Raw genomic sequence first — 17,917 nt, 5'->3', positions numbered from 1 at the left:
AGACGTGTTTTAGACGTCTATGGCCCATACCGTACGGCATACTATAGCACGCCGTTTTTCATCATTTTTGAGCATTTGAAAAAAATGAAAAAAAACAAAGAAAAACATGGATTATATAGCCCATCGTTTTTTGAATGTTTGAATTTTTTTTGAATCCTCGTTTTTCATCATTTTTGACCATCCCACTGAGCAATAGCCAGCTATTAGACGTGCGTTTAAAAATAGACGTCTAAAAAACGTCTAAAAATAGACGTCTAAAACACGTCTATTTTTAGACGTGTTTTAGACGTCTATTTATAGACGTTTTTATCCCATTTTTAGACGCTTGTCTAATAGCCCATATCGTACGGCATACTGTAGCACGCCGTTTCTCATCATTTTGAGGATTTGAAAAGAATGAAAAAAACAAAAAACATGGTTTATATATAGCCCATCGTTTTTTGAATTTTGGATTATTTTTTTTTAACCTCGTTTTTCATAATTTCTGACCATGGGCTATGGCCCATACCGTACGGCATACTATAGCACACCGTTTTTCATCATTTTTGAGCATTTGAAAAAAAAATGGAAAAAAAAACAAAAAAACATGGATTATATAGCCCATCGTTTTTTGAATGTTTGAAAAAAAATTTAATCCTCGTTTTTCATCATTTTTGACCATCCCACTGAGCAATAGCCAACTATTAGACGTGCGTCTAAAAATGGGATAAGAAACCTCAAAAAATAGACGTCTAAAAAACATCTAAAAATAGACGTCTAAAACACGTCTATTTTTAGACGTGTTTTAGACGTCTATTTATAGATGTTTTTATCCCATTTTTAGACGCTTGTCTAATAGCCCATATCGTACGGCATACTGTAGCACGCCGTTTCTCATCATTTTTGAGGATTTGAAAAAAAAAACAAAAAAAAACAAACATGGGTTATAGCCCATCGCTTTTTGAATTTTTGAAAAAGAAATTACCTCGTTTTTCATCATTTTTGACCATGGGCTATGGCCCATACCGTACGGCATACTATAGCACGCCGTTTTTCATCATTTTTGAGGATTTGAAAAAAATGAAAAGAAAAAAAACATGGGTTATAGCCCATCGTTTTTTGAATTTTAGAAAAAAAAATTAACCAAATTTTTCATCATTTTTGAACATGGGCTATAGCCCATAACGTACGGCATACTATAGCACGCCGTTTTTCATCATTTTTGAGGATTTGAAAAAAATGAAAACAAAAATAAACATGGTTTATTGCCCATCGTTTTTTGATTTTTTTGATTTCTTTTTAACCTCATTTTTCATAATATAATATACCGTACGGCATACTATAGCACGCCGTTTTTCATCATTTTTGAGGATTTGAAATATCATGCATTTCATATCATTTCATATCATGCATGCATATCAAATTCTCTGGCTTCCCATAGAAAACACATTAACTGCTTTAATTAAAGAAGTTCTCTTTATTACAGCAAAGAAGCCAAACATTACAGACAAGAATAATTATGAACCATGAATAGCAACTTTATATTCACACTGACCTCTCATTCATGATACCAGCTTCATGTCACCATCTATGGGCCATTTGGTTCATGTTTCAGAATAATGGCAGGCAGGTTGTTTAATTGTAGTTTTTTAATTCCTGCCTCCATACATGACCTCAGTGCTATGACCACATCATGCAGTCGGGCAGAAACCTTGTATTTAATAAACGAATGCCCTATTTTATACTTTGTTGTCGTATGACATTGTCGCACAAAGGTAGCGAAATAACCGATCCACAAGATCACATGCTGAGAGCTTCTAGGTCTGCTATTTTTGCTATTTCTGAAGAATGTTTAAACAGTTTGCCAAAATTGCCACGTATGACATGCCCCAAATCTGAATGCCAGATTTAAAGTGGTTACTGTAAGTCTTATCTGTAGGTTTTATAAATATAAAAAATGAAAAGTATTAACAAAAGCTTTCGACTAAATAACTATATTTGCTCCATTGGAACACAGGTTATTTTTTTCCATTTCCTGAAAAGTAACAGTTTTGGACATACAAGGTGTCTGCCCGACAGCAACGATACATTCCCTGCCAAGTATTCATCAGGCAGTTCTTTCTCGGTTCTTTGAGAGAAAAGTAAAACAGAATACTGACATAAGCCTGGAAGTTCCAAATGCACAGCAGAACACAACAAGGCTCATTCTGCCATGGAACCTTCTGGTGTTGAATACCAAACGTTGCAAAACAGTATTTTTTTTAAAGTCACATACCGTATTGTCCTTTTAAACAAATTAATATAGGTCTCTGAGGTCCCAAAAACATGTTACCACTTAGATTATGCACTCAAGTCTCTATACCGCTCAGTTTCAGTCCTTTTTCTGGACACCGTTCTTTGTCTGTAACTTTAAATGCAAGTACTAGTTGCATCTACACATGATTATCATCCGTTCCATGTCACTTAAAATAACCCAACATTGGTAAGAATGGGAGGCAAATCTGAAAATCTGGCTTGTCGAATCACGCTTACTGATTTAGGCAGCCAACAATAAACTAACTGGGTTGTCTTAATTCACCTTTTGTTTGTTAATAGCCACATCAGAGACCCAAATGTATGTGCAACAAGCACTGACATTTTTTTTCTTCTAATATGGGACCTTAAATGTACAATTACAGAACTGTCATACTGTTCCGTTGGTTAAACCTCTCTTCCCTTCCTCCTACAATACAGCCTTTTTAATGTAGTGGTGATGTTCTATTTACAGTAGAACTGCTGCTAGTGTCCTAGCTAACATAGAACCATTCTATTTACAATAAAATCATTCTTTTAAGAACTTTTCAGTCAAAAGCACAAACACCCCTGGTGTTCAACATCTCTGTACAGCCTTGCTAAAGAGCCGCGAAAAGTTCCGAACAACATTGAATCATGGCTCAAAAATGTATTCAATACATTTGATCATCCATGAGCGCGCATTCAACAAAGCCCTGCTTGCAGTCTAAAGATGCTGTCAACGACGACACTCAAACGATTAGGCACGAGAGATAAGATATACTCTGTTCTTCAAATTCCTGCTTATTTCACCCACTAAGCCTGTTTGTAGCATTAGTGTGTATTGAATAAGGTGAGCGGGATATGAGGATGCATATTACAGCTCATCCCAGTTGAGACTTTAAACGGGGATGCGAGACATTACCCAGATTGCACGTAGGCACGTGAACTTGCCGGGCTTTTTACACAAAGAAACCACAGTTAACATCACAGAGATTCATAAAGTGAAAACAAGATACTACTACTGAATTCCATCTACATAGTCAAAAACTACACCTAATGCTTGAATATACAGCTCTGATGAGTGGCTCATAAAACCTTTACTTCCCAGGGCCAAAACTGAAGTAAACTCTTACCCTGGGACCTGGGCTTCTTAAAACTAGTAGTTTCATCCTCTAGGGACCCAAACTTGGTAAACTCAATCTCCCAACATTACCCATTAACTCTTTTTGTCATGCATTTTGGGTCCCCCACCCTGAGCCAGAGTTTAAGAAACGCTGGTGCTAGAGTAAACACGGAATGGAGAATGATTGTTCTTTATAAGCAACGCAAGTAAACAAACAATAAATACAAACAATGTGCTTTATCCGTATAGACATATTTACACAAAGTCTTTGGCTTATGAATAAACATCAGCTACAAAATAATAGTACAAAATAAACATGAAAAAAAAGAAAGAAAGAACGTGCAGGCAGTGCACAAGGCCGTGTGAATGAGTGTTCAATTCTCTTTCAGGTGTGTCAGAAAAATATAGGACCTGTGAGTCACATGACCATGATGGAGTATACTGTACACTCGCATATCCACCTTCTCACATCCATCATTTGTTCCAATATGACAGTAGAGGAACATTCCCCAATTGACAGAACTGAAAGTGACTTGTACTCAGACTGGGTCTAAAAGATGATTCAGTTAATGCCACATGCTTGAGCAGGAGTAAAAAAAACAAACAAAAAAAATACAAGAATGGTAATAATTCTGTTGAGATTGGGGATTTTACAATTATGTCTTGGGAGTAAAATTCTCCTACAGAAGGCTTAAGAATCTCTTTCCCAGCAGATTGGTTGAGTGATGTTTCAAAAGCAATAGAGATGAGATGATACGAGTTCTGCCGCTATAAATCAACTCATCGGCGTGTGACAAATGTTGTCACGTTTGTCATTGAGTGAAAATTAATTTAAATTGAATAATTATATGTAATTGATCTTAATGTTTAAACGTACAAAATGCTTAACAAGAATGAATGACTATAAAGGGAAATTAATCTAAGATTTCTGGCTTCCACATCCATGATCGCCCAGACACAAACTGTCTGTTTTATATTCCTTCTAAGACATTGTAATAATACAAACTTATATATCAATAAGTTATGTCCATTTCTCTTATAATTTAATGTCTGACAATGACTAGTAACTCCCAAGAATTACTCCTCTCTTCCACCATTGTAATCAATGGAGTAACTTGGAGTAATTAAATTATGATGTACGCAGAAACACAACAGTGATATCTTCGGACTCAATGAACATTGAAAAGACCAGAAATGTAAGATAAAGCTACTGCTGGCATATGGACTGCTGTGGCATAAAAACTGGCCCATTGATGAAGTCTCACAGTCACTATGGACGCAGTGTTGCAGGCTCTGTGTTTGCTGCAAACTATGTAACAACGTTCATCACCATGGTGACATGCCCAACAAAGAAATCAGCATCGAAACAAGAGTTACTTAGCAACTGCAATGGAGCCGGATCTGAGGGGCTAAAATGTCTGCCACTAAAATCTGTTATAACGCTGTGATTGTAGCTTGCTAATGTTGCAGGAGGGGAAAGGGAGCCATCTAAGGAGTATATTAAGTACTGCGGTTGTAACAGCATGAAGCGTTGAGGTCGTAGGAGGGCGGTGAGTCGCTAAATAGTTAAAACGGGGCCCAAAACACGACAGAGGCCCGCTGGCACTCAAACAAACTGTACAATAAACATAATGGTTGGTAGATGAGTTGGTAGTTCCTCCCTTCCTTTTAAGAGTCTGAGAGGCTGAACATTTCCACTCGCTGCCAAGTCAGGATGTCCCCCGTGAGATGATTTCGCTCATGCCCATTTGGCGTCCCCCCAGCGTGCGCTGATCACAATGTTCTATCACTAGGAGGGACGCTGATCACAATGTTCTATCACTAGGAGGGACGCAACATGGAATGCCACAAAAATGGCCCCACGCCGAGGGGACCTGGGACGTTAAGCGTAAAGCGAAGGGTCAGACACGCGGGAGGTGAAAAGATGCTCTCCTTCTCTCCTCCCTTTCTCTCCTCCTCCACCCAACTCCTTTCGTTTAGGAGGTCTCCATGAACTCCAGTGCAAGGTCGTAGCAGAAACGGTACTGCTCCTGTAAGGCAGAGAACACATGTACATCATGAAAAGGCCCTACAGTGATTTATTATACTTGTGAAACCACTGTTTCACAAGATAAAATATTTTGGCTGCGCAAATTAGCAAGATCTCTCTGTCTTAGTTTTCATTAGTCAGGTGAAACCTGACTAATGAAAGCTCATGAAATGTAGACGACAAGTTCGACCCCCTAGTCATACTGACCGCCTAGCCTGATTGGCTGCCACACACACTGCCTAAGCCAATGGGAGTGTAGTATGATTGCCTGCCTCCTAAGCTATCCTACACGCACCGCAAAAGGTGACATACACAGAAACATACACATTACTAAAATAATAACAATACTAATATGGGGCTGTGGGGGGAGTGGAACACAACGGAGACAAGAACACAACGGAGACAGCGCATCTTTCACCTGACAAATATTACTGTGTAATCATTTCTCAAATGTTTTACTCAAGTAAAAGTATCAATACTGCAATTTAGAAATGCAAATCTTCTGAAAATGACAGATCTGCAAGCTCACAATGTGTCGCATTGTGAGCTTGCAGATTGGCTATTTTCAAATGGCCGAAATGTATCTACATACATTTGCCTTTGAGATGTAGTGGAGTAAAAGTAAAGTAAATTACAAATACCTCACAATTGTACTTAAGTACAGTACTTAAGTAAATGTACTTTACAGTGCATGTAGAAGTGGTCTTGTGGAGAACATTGACAGGACATGGCAGGATGTTTTGTCGTCTTTGTAACTCACCGGAGTATCCACCATGTTAGGCTTGCTGTTCCTCAGGCTCTTGACAGCGTGGAAGACATCAACCACACTTTGTCTCTTGGCCATCTCACACACAATGCTGCTGGCACAGAACACTCCGCTACGCCCACCACCGTTCCTACACACACACACACACAAGGAATGACAGAGATATAGGAGTGAGTGCTCATGTGTTTCACTTGTCATATTGGCAGTTTGGCTTAAAAACAGACAATACACAGATACTGTACTCTACTGTACAGAGGTAGAATTAAAGAGGGCAATGCTGTCCATTGAGCTCAACGGATGGCAGCGCCATCTTGTGATGCATGGCGCTATTAGAGTCAATGCGGCATGACATCAGATTCACTTTCTTTGTTTTTTTCATTTACTATGAAATCCTGCGTCTCGTGTCCGTCACACCACCATATATGGTTGCCTATCCATCATTCCATGTGACATCATGTGACGTCATGGAGACTTCTAGATCTCCATATATGGATCTGACCTTGTGACCCTTAACGCCTCCATATATGGTCATCATGACATCACGCCTCATGACACGTCACGCCACCATATATGGCCATGTCCACGTTATGAAGATCACGAAACTGACCTCATCTAACCCTGGATAACCATACATGGAGAAGACTGGATCATCACCTAGATCTGCATATATGGAACCGGTCAGCAACTCTTGTTGATCTGACCCAGGCGGATGTGAGGTTGTGTGTGTGTGTGTGTTCCCATACTTACAGACAGTGCACTACGGTTCTCCCCTCCCCCTCTTCTCCCTCACGCTGCCATTGGTCGACTTGGAGGATGAGTTTAAGGAATGAGCGTTTGGAGGCGGGGACTTCCCTGTGCCCCGCCCACCCCAGATACTGGAACTGACGAACCATCAAGTAGCCTTCCTGGGGCTGTAACGCACACACACGCACACACACACACACACACACACACACACACACACACACACACACACACACACACACACACACACACAGAGAGAGAGAGAGAGAGAATTTTGGTTACCTGCAGCTCCTCACAAGGGCCTAGCCCACTTGATGTACAGACAATCTACAGGCTATGCTATCTGTCCAAGTCTATCTAAGTGTATGATGATGAGAGCACGTGTTCTGACCCTGGTGAGGTTGCACACTCTGAAGAGCCGGCTGATGACGTCACAGTCCATTGAACAGGACATGCACTCCACCTGCACGGGACCATAGCGTAGCATGCCCTCCTCTGGCCAGTACTGAGGACAACCCTGAATACACACAAGACAGAGAGGGAGAGAGAGAGAGAGAGAGAGAGAGAAAGAGAGAAAGGGAGAAAGAGAGAAAGAGGTGTGTGTGTGTGTGTGTGTGTGGCAGAGAGAGGGGTACAGGGGGAGAGAGAGAGAGAAGAGGGAAGGGGAAGACAGAGTTGTAAAACACGGAATTAGAAATGTGCAACATTGGCCTGGGCCGTGGCTCAGCAGTCCAGGCACCTTAGCTGGTAATCCAGTCTGGCAGTGTGCTGCGGGTTCGACTCCCGATCCCGACGGCCTTTACTGCACGTCTTCCCCCCCCATCTCTCTCCCCATTCCCTGTCAGCTTACTGTCTGTCCCTCCATAAAAAATATAAAATAAAGCGAAAGCCACAAATAAAAAGTGCTACATTTCACACCTGACCTAGGAGATGCATACATCTGTATGTTTAAACCTTAGAGTATATATTAATAGAGACGGCTCAAAAGCGCATGAGGCGATTTCACCCCTCCTTCCGGGTAGGAACAGAGTGCATTCTGGGATGGATTGGGCCAAATCGTGAACGCGCTGGCCGTTGACTATCATTGCTAAAATCTAAATTGACACAGATTTGCTTTCCCAGTTTTAATGGGTTAATCCAGATATGCGTGTGCGTGTGCATGTGTATGTGTATGTGTGTGTGTGTGTGTGTGTCCGTGTGTGTGTGTGTCAGGTAAGCCAAGTTAGATGAGTTTTTAGTACCTGAGCCAGGTCAATCTCATTGAGCATCACCAGACTGGTGCAGCCGTAGTCGTAGACCAGACGCCAGAAGTCTTTCACCGTGTTGGGCAGTGGATGCTGGGTAACGATGAAGGCTGCCGGCTGCCTGTAGCTCTGTGGGGGACAATGGCATACGACGACAATGAAGTCACACTTCCTCCACCTGTGCACTGGTGCCATTTCCTCAACACAAATGCACTTTGAAAGGATTCCTCTGAATCTGCCAATAGGCTCTATATGCACAGCAGCCATGATGTAAAGAAATTGGGCCACTTCCTTCACAGGTGTTACCAATGAAGGCTCTGTTCCATTTAGTGTAGCACAATAGTTCTCAAACGTTTTAATTTCAAGGACCCCCATAACTTGAGTGTACAACTACAAATCCCTTACAGGTCCATTTGATTCCATGGTTACACACCCGGAAAGGGGTCACATTTGGAAACCCTTAAAGGAACCATGAGGGTCGACCCCAATTTGAGACCCAATAGTATATAGTCTTTCCAGTGAGCCAATGCTCACACTATCAGCACCCTGACTCTGTTTGACCAGAATGGAACAGAGTCTTATGGTATCTTAGGTATCATTAACAGGAAGTAAGGAAAAGGCCTAATTTCTTTCCAGTATGGCTGCTGCGGTCAGTTTGAGTGGCATCATGTAGGCTTGGTTCTTACACACAAATCACACAACTATTCCAACTTCTCTCACCAGTATTCTCACTTTGATCACGACATACACTAGCACACAAACACTGTGGGACACTTTGCAGGATATGGGATGTGATAGAACAAGCATATCGTTGCTGTCGGGGGTGTAAACCATGTATATGTCTACAAATAGCATACGTATACACAAGCTCACAATGTGAGCTCGTGTATTGGCTATATTTGCTACTCTTGTACAAGTTAATGAAGTAGGGCATTCGTTTACAGGGGAAACAAAAACACGTTACAAAGTATATAGCAAAAAATATAGCTAGAGATTCAAAGTTTCTGCCCCACAGCGACGATATTGTGGTCACATGGTCAAGCAGCGGGCCTATCAGATGTGAGGGCGAGGAAGGAAGCATGCAATTGGACCATTAGGCTAGTACTGTAGGCTTCTACTGTATATGCTATATACTTATACACCATTTTACATGTAGAGATATCAGGACAAGGGGTCAAAAGGTCAACCGTTGAACTTTATGCTGAAAAAGTGTTACCGGGAGAACTTGGTGATTAACCCTTTCCATGAAGCCCATGTCTCTAATGCATTAAAACACACGTAGAATGCATTACAATGTGCTTACAACACTGTATCATTATATTTATAGGCATTAATGCTTGGGTAATAAATATATATTAAAAACAAAATATTTACTTAATTAACTAACAATAATGATGTTATAAGCTGATTATATCATGCAATATAAGAATGTTTATAATGCATAATGGTGTTCATAATATCGGTTACTGAAATGTAATGGACCGACATGAGCCCAGCTTATTATGAGGAATGTGGTACGATGGTGGATGTGAATGAGTTTGGTGACCAAGGCACCGCAGACATCATTACACAAGGCTTATATGGGTCATGTGCGTCAGGACACGGGTTAGGATGTTCACAGTCTCGCCTAGCCGGACAATAGATCTCCACCAACACAAATGTCTGGTAACACCTACATTCAACATATGGGCCAGAACAGCTGCAGCTTTTCTTTCTTTTTTTAAATCTCAGAAGTATAGGGGCTTTAGCCCCTATATTGAATTTAGAAGTCCCCAGACGTTTCAGTTGACAAAGATCTCCGATGACCGATCACCTGGCTACGCGAGACTAGGGTATTTATGACTGTGCTTGGCATGAACCTGAAAGACACTGAAGCCATGAAACAAATCCAGTATCAGAGATTTGAATTAAAAATCCCATTACCTGGAACTCTTCTGACAGCTTGATTAGGGAGAGGCCAAAAAGTATATATTTTGAAAACTGGACTCAATTGCACGAATATGATCATTGTCATCATCTCTACTTCTTCCTTTTTTTTAGTATTATTATTAGAAAGGAGCCAAGCGAGGGTTTAAATTTGACTCACATACTTATTTGATCGACCAGGGTCTTTTATTAGAACTGATATTACGACTTACAAACTCACTAAACTAGATTTCCTGAAACGACAACATTTAGAGTTTTGGTCCAGCACAAGAACTTGGTCAGTGGCCATGTTCACACTGCGGCCATTTAGCTCCTAGTGTGACCTAAGAGCAAAATATTGTCTGTGTGAATATGGTCACCCTCCCCTATTGTTTACTCTGTGATAAAAACAGAAAAACCCTCGTCAGCCATGAAGTGATGAACAGATATAGCACTGCTCTCTTATATAGCTCCGTTATATCTCTTCACCTCTTCACTTCACACGGCGGCCAGTTTGCTGTTACCTCACACGGAACAGATTATTCGCTCTATTAACACCCATTTCATGCTTGGTCGTACGATTGACTCGCTTGCCGAAAATAGCCGATCTACAAGCTCACAATGCATTACCATGCAGCGCGCTGTCAGCTTGTAGAGCGGCTATTTTTGTCGGGGGACTCCATGGTACGACAGAGCGTTAATGGGATAAATAAATTGCATAAAACTACCAATCAAAGCGATTTAATTATACATGCGGACTATCACTGATGTAAACCTGTCCGAGAGGCTGTCAGGGATTGGTCTCACAGTGGTTACTTTCCAGTGAGCTGCTCAGTGATTGGTTGGTGGCCAGAGAAGCTAGCGGTCTTTTCAGAACCTGGATTTGTCTCTAGCCTTCTGCTGCTAAAAACCACAAACACAGCATCACACAAACAGGAAAGGGGGTCTCTGTGTGTATAAATGTGTGTAGATACATATAATCATTTTCATGATGCATCATTTGGCAATGTGTATGTTCACGTTGCTTGTGTAAATATGTGGATGTGTATAAACACATATGCCTGTACAAAATTGTTGCGTGTATAATAGTATACAGTGTTAAGGATGCTCCATTTTAAACACATCTGCAGCTTGGGACGCCTGCCATTCAATTAGGAAGAAGACACAGAGGCCTAATACAGTAGAACTAGTTGCTTGGTGAAAATCTGTTCTTTTGTGTGCCACCATCGTGTCACCAGGTTTAAATTAGGCTCAATGGCAGCAAAACATCAGTCTGTCTCACACCTGACAAATTATTTGTTGATGCCCTAGCCTGGAAACCAGACCAATCTGCCAATATCTACGCAGTGATATTAGTCTGGCCATGCCAGGCCATGCCCTGCATACCTGTTTCACAAAATGTTAAAACTCATTTACAACTTATTTTGAAACGGCGATATGTAATACTGTACGTATGACAGACTCGGGAATCGGGATTTAAACCCGGCTCTTCCACACAAGGGCCACTATTTCTACTGTGGAGCTGAGACGGAACACTTGCATGGGCAGAGGAGACATTGCCTTCTGATCTTCATGCAAATCCTCTTTTGAACCAGTAGTGGTCCTACCCGAACACAGGATCCGAGTGTCTCAAACCACCTCTCAAAACCATTCCCTAAAACAAGTTCCCGGATTGCAGCGTTAACGTTTCCGCTGCTATCTACGTTTATAAACGTAGCTAGGCTATCAGTACCTACTGGTGCTAACTACGCGTACGTTCGTAGACACCCGTATACTCCATATATGAAAGCAGCGACCGTCAATTTACCTTTTAGTATTGCTCCGGTTAGTATGGAGAGCCTCCGTCCCCACCAACTACAGGATTTTTAAATCCAGCTCCATTGAGCCTCCATTATAACATGATTTTCAAAGCGCTGTATCTCAAAAGGTTCGAGCGCTGTCCCTGGTGAGCCGTCGCGCATCCGCCGATCGTAAATCATTTGTGAGTTTGTATCGCGTCGCTGAGCACATACAGGTTGTAATGATAGCTAAGGGGTCTGAGCTAACGCGACTGATCACTGTGCTCATAACAAAAGCTCCCTGAATAACCCTCCCTGAATAACCCGGAAAGGAACCAAGAACGTAGCGTTTGAGTGGACGGGTGGCATTCCTTAGGTGAGCGTATGCTGCCACCTAGCGGCAGTGAAAGAGTTAACAGAACATAGTGCACATACTGTAGCAACTGAGTATCAGGATTCCATCATCGTGTCACAGTTGCTAATGCGTTGAAAATGACCCATCCTTTTTGAGGTAAAGTGCATAATGTGTGCTATTATGTGTGAGTTGTGTGCGTTGTAGACGTACATCCATTAGCGCAGCGTTGATGTAGTTGCTGCTCTCTCCGTCGATGGTGATGAGGAAGGGCAGACACCTGTCGGGAGGCAGACCGTCCATGAAGCGGTTCTTCTCCTGGTTCCTAGGCAACAAGGCGATGCTGCAGTCCTCCGGCTGAGGCTGGGGTGTCACCGAGTTTAACGTCTAAGGCCAAGACGCACACACACACACACACACACACACAGACACAGACACGCACAGACACGCACAGACACACACACACACACACACACACACACACACACACACACACACACACACAAACACACACACAGTCAGTCAGTTAGTGGTGGAAAAAATCCTCACATGTTTTACATAAGTAAAAGTATCAATGAAGTAATGTAGAAATATGGTTCAAATGTATAAAAATCTTTTGAAAATAGCAGATCTACAAGATCGCGACGCATTGTGAGCTTGTAGATCGTCTATTTACAAATGGCCAAAAGTTATACAGTATAGGGCTGAAGTGGTTACTGTTTGTTTTGTAATATCGAAATCTACAAAGTAACTAGCAAAAGAACAATATTTGCCTCTGAGATGTAGTGGAGTAGAAGTAAAAGTACTGAAATTTGGAAATACTCAAGTAAAGTAAGTCAAAATTGTACTTAAGTACAGTCCGTAAGTAAGTGTACTTTCCACCACTGCAGACAATGCAGATAGACTGAACCACTGCACACTGTGCCTATTCTAGGCCAACATTCTGACAGATCTCAATGATCAGATACTTTCACAGAAGAGATTTTGTTTAGAGGGGGAAAAGGAGACGGGACCCCGGTCAATGAAGTATAAATGGATTTAAGTGGTTCAATTACATTTTTGAACACAAGGTATTTGCCGATTGATTTTTCAGAGAAAAGCATCCAAATGGGAACATAAATTATAATTATGGATATACAGTATAAGGATATATACATTTCGTTTTTCATGTTACCGATATTGTTTCAAAATGTTGCTACTTTTGTGTAGGCTGTTTATTGTGAAGCTTTCAGTTGTTCTGAAGTGAATGATTTGCATTATTATTATTATTATTATTATTTTTTTTCCCTTTCCTTTCCTTTTGTATTTATTTTTTTGCATTTTATAATCCTGTATGGCATGAGACTTAACCCCAGCATCAATATTCTGGGGGAACATTAGCAGAAAATAGCAAATCTACAAGATGTGTCGCAATGTGACATATTGTGAGACATTGTGAGCTTGTAGATCTGCTATTTTTGGCGAAGAGATTTGGAATAGACCCACAAAGTGGGTTGTAGGCTACTGTAGCTCAGCCTCAGATCCAGTTTTCTGTAAGACTGCAGGAGTTTAAGACGAGACACTCCAATAAAACATGGCTCAGGTGTTGTCGTGGTAGCACAGGAGGGAAACGCCTACCTGGAACTCATCCTTGAGGTGTGAGGAGTTTGTTTGGGAGTCGATGCGGATCAGTTCGTAGAAGGCGGCCTTGAACTCACACACTGGGATGGCCGTTTCCCCACACAGGCACGCCTCCAGGATGGCATCGTGGATAAATATGTACTGCTCCTAAAAATGTAGAGCAAGGTTATACACAGGGTTAGATTAATAAATAAATAAAAAACTAAAGCCCTACATTCTTCTTTGTATGACAAACGGCATCAATGTTTTTAATGAATTTATTTATCTTTCACCCAAATAGGAATTCCAGGCAAGGGTTAAGGCCATGTGGTCAACAAACACTTTTTTTTAAATTGTTGTTAAATTATGACATTATCAAACATAAATATCCAACATATCAGAACAGTCTGCAGTAATAGGAAATCCATGTAATTAACATAAAACATATCTCCACAGGGGGGCATCAATGCAGAGGCATGGATTCCTTCCCCCCCATCCCCAGCTGCACATAAGCATGCACACATGCTCACACACAACAGCAGGCAGTCAGTTAGTCGTAACTGTTGTTGATAGAGAGAGCGGACTCTGAGTGGTGGATGATGGGAGCTGAAGTTGAGGAAAGAGTGAGTGTGTGTGTGTGTGTGTGTGTGTGTGTGTGTGTGTGTGTGTGTGTGTGTGTGTGTGTGTGTGTGTGTGTGTGTGTGTGTGTGTGTGTGTGTGTGTGTGTGTGTGTCTCTTCCGTTTTACTTAACTTTATTCAATTCAGGGAGTTAACTGACTAAATAAGAAAACCTAACACTGCTTTTGCATGAAAAGGTTTATACAGTTATATTATACCAGCAAAATCTTGATCTTCTATCTTTTAACTTAAAAATACTAATGTACAATAACTTATTATACATACAAGCATTAAATAAGATGATTAGATGTAGTCCTCTGTATGATTTTCACCTCCATTTTCCTTAATCTATTCTTATTCATTAAGGCTATATACTACAGTATGAGGACCTTATTCATTTTTAAGATATTCTGATTTATTTTGAATTTCAATGTCAGTTCCTAAATTATTTCTAATCGAATATTGAGTGCAACAGAGACTGAAGGACATTTTTCCGCATTGATATATCATGATGATGATGATGATGATGATGATGATGACGATGACGACGACGATGGTGTGAGCATTCTGTGATGTGAATGTTGATGTTGATGGGTACAGTGTTCACCTCCATGCTGCACCGTATGGGTGCTTATACAGTGGTGGGGTTTACAAGTGTTGTAGTTTTGTGCGATGAAGATGGTGATGGCTGATGGGTAATGTAGTCACCTCAGTCTGTACCATGTTGATCCTCCGGGAGCGCAGGGCCTTCACACAGTTGTAGATGTCCACCACTCCTTCCCTCTCAGCCATGTCCAGCATGATGTCAATCACTATGAAACAGCCCGTACGCCCTGCTCCAGCGCTACACACGGCCACCAGAGGGAGACAGAGACACGCCATGAGTGACAAATAAACAGACTAATTATCCACAATGTGCCTGGCATATTTTGGGCATTTTGGGCACATCATTATAGGTAAATATAGAATATAATCTTTTTTTGACACACAATCAAATGTTTTATGGTCATGATTCACCAGAAGCCCGGGTGGCTTTAGTTCCAGGCTTAAAATGATTTATATAAATATTTCTCTAAGGGGAAATCGAATGAGGTTTTCAAAATGGCCGCCACTGCTATGCCCTGCTTATTTTTTATGTCCGAAATTATTTTCTATGGACTTGACTCGTGAAATTAGTTATGTGGTAAAAACACATACACACTTATAAATATTGCCTACAGTCTGTGTGTGTCATTATGCAGATGTGTGTACAGGTCTGCAGTGGACCACTATGGGCCCAGCAGAGGGTGGGTTGTTATGCAGAGGTGTGTACATACCTGCAGTGGACCACTATGGGCCCAGCAGAGGGGGGGTTGTTATGCAGAGGTGTGTACATACCTGCAGTGTACCACTATGGGCCCAGCAGAGGGGGGGTTGTTATGCAGAGGTGTGTACATACAGTACCTGCAGTGGACCACTATGGGCCCAGCAGAGGGTGGGTTGTTATGCAGATGTGTGTACATACCTGCAGTGGACCACTATGGGCCCAGCAGAGGGGGGGTTGTTATGCAGAGGTGTGTACATACCTGCAGTGGACCACTATGGGCCCAGCAGAGGGGGGGTTGTTATGCAGAGGTGTGTACATACCTGCAGTGGACCACTATGGGCCCACAGAGGCTGGGTTGTTATGCAGAGGTGTGTACATACCTGCAGTGGACCACTATGGGCCCAGCAGAGGGGGGGTTGGAGATCTTGACCCGGCGGATGAAGGACAGTAGTCCTGTGGCGTGGTACGGGACGCCATGGTCAGGCCAGCCGGTGAAGTGGAACTGCTTGACCTCCCGCACCTCGTTGGATCCACGCTGAGGAGAGACGAGACAAACTCCCTAATTAATATTCAAGTCTTATTTTAGACGCCTTTTTTGTTTTGCTTTTTTATTCTACACAAGTTCACGAAAATCTAAATCAGTTTTCCTTAAGAAACAAACATATGTTGCAGTGGTGCTCAAACTTTTTCATGTCAAAAGGACCCTCAAAATTGATATGTGTTAGCCACGGCTCCGATCTCTTAAATATGTTGTTCCAGGGAGCCTGACTCGCATTATGGTTTGCTTTAAAATATATTTATACATTAATTATTAAAAGATTTGCCCACAAAAGCCATGCTATGAGCTTGTAGATCTGCTATTTTTGAATGGCCAAAGATAGCCGAAAATATGGTTCAAGTGTTAAAAAGTAACTAGTTGGATTAGCTGCTGCAACCTTTAACAGGATGACTCACCCTCTCCAAAGTGAAGGTCCGGACCACGTATTCAGCCAGAGGCTCCACCTCCACGAAGGTCACCTTGAAGTCTCCATACACCTCGGCATCATCAGGCCAGTACTTGTAGCACTTGACCTGTTGGAAAGCATGACACATGCTGTTGCTGCCGCCTGGAAACCTTGTATAAAACCATTCCTTTTTTATTATTATTTTAAAAGATATTTGAAAATAGTGAAAGCGGCAATATAGATCAGCTATTTGCACTACTTTAGTGTGACACTCTTGTATGATGAAGTAATAGGGCCTTCATTTACAACAAAAAACCAAAGAAAACGTAAAAAGTCGAAATATGGAGACAACAACAATATATTATAACCTATCTATAGGATGGTTAGAATGGCACAGGTATAATATGATGGAGTAGAACAGGACAATGTCTGCTAAATGCCTAAAATGTAAATTGTCAACATACCCTTCCAACTTCCACCAAATTGGTTACCATGACAATGCAGGCTGATTGCTCCTGCCACACCATCCTCCAGAAGTCATACACCGTCTCATGAACTGGACCTGCACAGACACAGACACAGACAGGCGGCCGTAGTGAATATCGGGTCTATTAAAAATGTATATGTTTGTGTATTGTAGGTCGATTCTGTGTATAGACAGTGTGCGCGTGCGTGTGCGTGTGTGTGTGTGTGTGTGTGTGTGTGTGTGTGTGTGTGCGTGTGTGTGTGTGGGGGGGGGTCTCACCCTGAGTAGCGATGTAGTGACTTGGTCTCTGGTAACCCTGGGATAAGACAGATACAGAGCAATGAACCAAACAGCAGCAGCGATATATTAAGCAATAAGCCTCAGCTTGCATACATGAATATTATAGACACTCATTACAGCTGGAGGAATCCCTCTCTTTGCAACTTGTCAGATGTTGGGAAAACAATGCTGGCTTTGTCCTCAGTCCCTTACAAACGAGGCAATGTGCAAAATGAGATACTAACAATGTGAGCGTTAGCGCAACAGAATATACAATACAATGATTGTCTACTCTAGGGTAAGGACTAGGAGTCGGACACAATGCTTTAGAAAAACGTGGGTGTGGGTGAGATTTCTCCATTATGTCTATTTGCAAGTGACGACACTTATTTCTCTGCAATGGGATGCAACTCGGGGACCTTATAACAACGTAGCCAAACTATTCTCATTAAGACAGGATGTGGAGCAGGAGGTGTGCTTCTTGGCTGTGGGCGCTCAGTTACAGTCATT

General features: G+C 41.7%; 1 protein-coding gene across 7 annotated transcripts in view; it reads right to left on the bottom strand.

Annotated features, from left to right (window-relative positions):
- Positions 1 to 1,419: 1,419 nt before the first annotated feature.
- The window catches only part of ptprk (protein tyrosine phosphatase receptor type K), a 139,583-nt gene continuing 123,085 nt past the window's right edge, over positions 1,420 to 17,917 (bottom strand). For all 7 annotated transcript variants that reach the window (XM_083789788.1, XM_083789792.1, XM_083789790.1 and 4 more), the window contains 12 exons: positions 17,408 to 17,444; positions 17,127 to 17,224; positions 16,673 to 16,789; positions 16,099 to 16,253; positions 15,121 to 15,256; positions 13,812 to 13,961; positions 12,408 to 12,581; positions 8,157 to 8,288; positions 7,307 to 7,432; positions 6,919 to 7,082; positions 6,166 to 6,301; positions 1,420 to 5,406 (listed from right to left, as the gene is read on the bottom strand). In XM_083789788.1, the coding sequence (XP_083645914.1) occupies positions 5,353 to 5,406; positions 6,166 to 6,301; positions 6,919 to 7,082; positions 7,307 to 7,432; positions 8,157 to 8,288; positions 12,408 to 12,581; positions 13,812 to 13,961; positions 15,121 to 15,256; positions 16,099 to 16,253; positions 16,673 to 16,789; positions 17,127 to 17,224; positions 17,408 to 17,444 (1,479 nt within the window). In that variant the 3' untranslated portion in view covers positions 1,420 to 5,352. The remainder of the gene's footprint in view (positions 5,407 to 6,165; positions 6,302 to 6,918; positions 7,083 to 7,306; positions 7,433 to 8,156; positions 8,289 to 12,407; positions 12,582 to 13,811; positions 13,962 to 15,120; positions 15,257 to 16,098; positions 16,254 to 16,672; positions 16,790 to 17,126; positions 17,225 to 17,407; positions 17,445 to 17,917) is intronic.

The sequence above is a fragment of the Protomyctophum parallelum genome (genome assembly GCF_964188405.1).
Source record: "Protomyctophum parallelum genome assembly, chromosome: 19".
In the NCBI taxonomy this organism is placed as follows: domain Eukaryota; kingdom Metazoa; phylum Chordata; class Actinopteri; order Myctophiformes; family Myctophidae; genus Protomyctophum; species Protomyctophum parallelum.
This window is presented reverse-complemented; position numbering and strand designations above follow the sequence as displayed.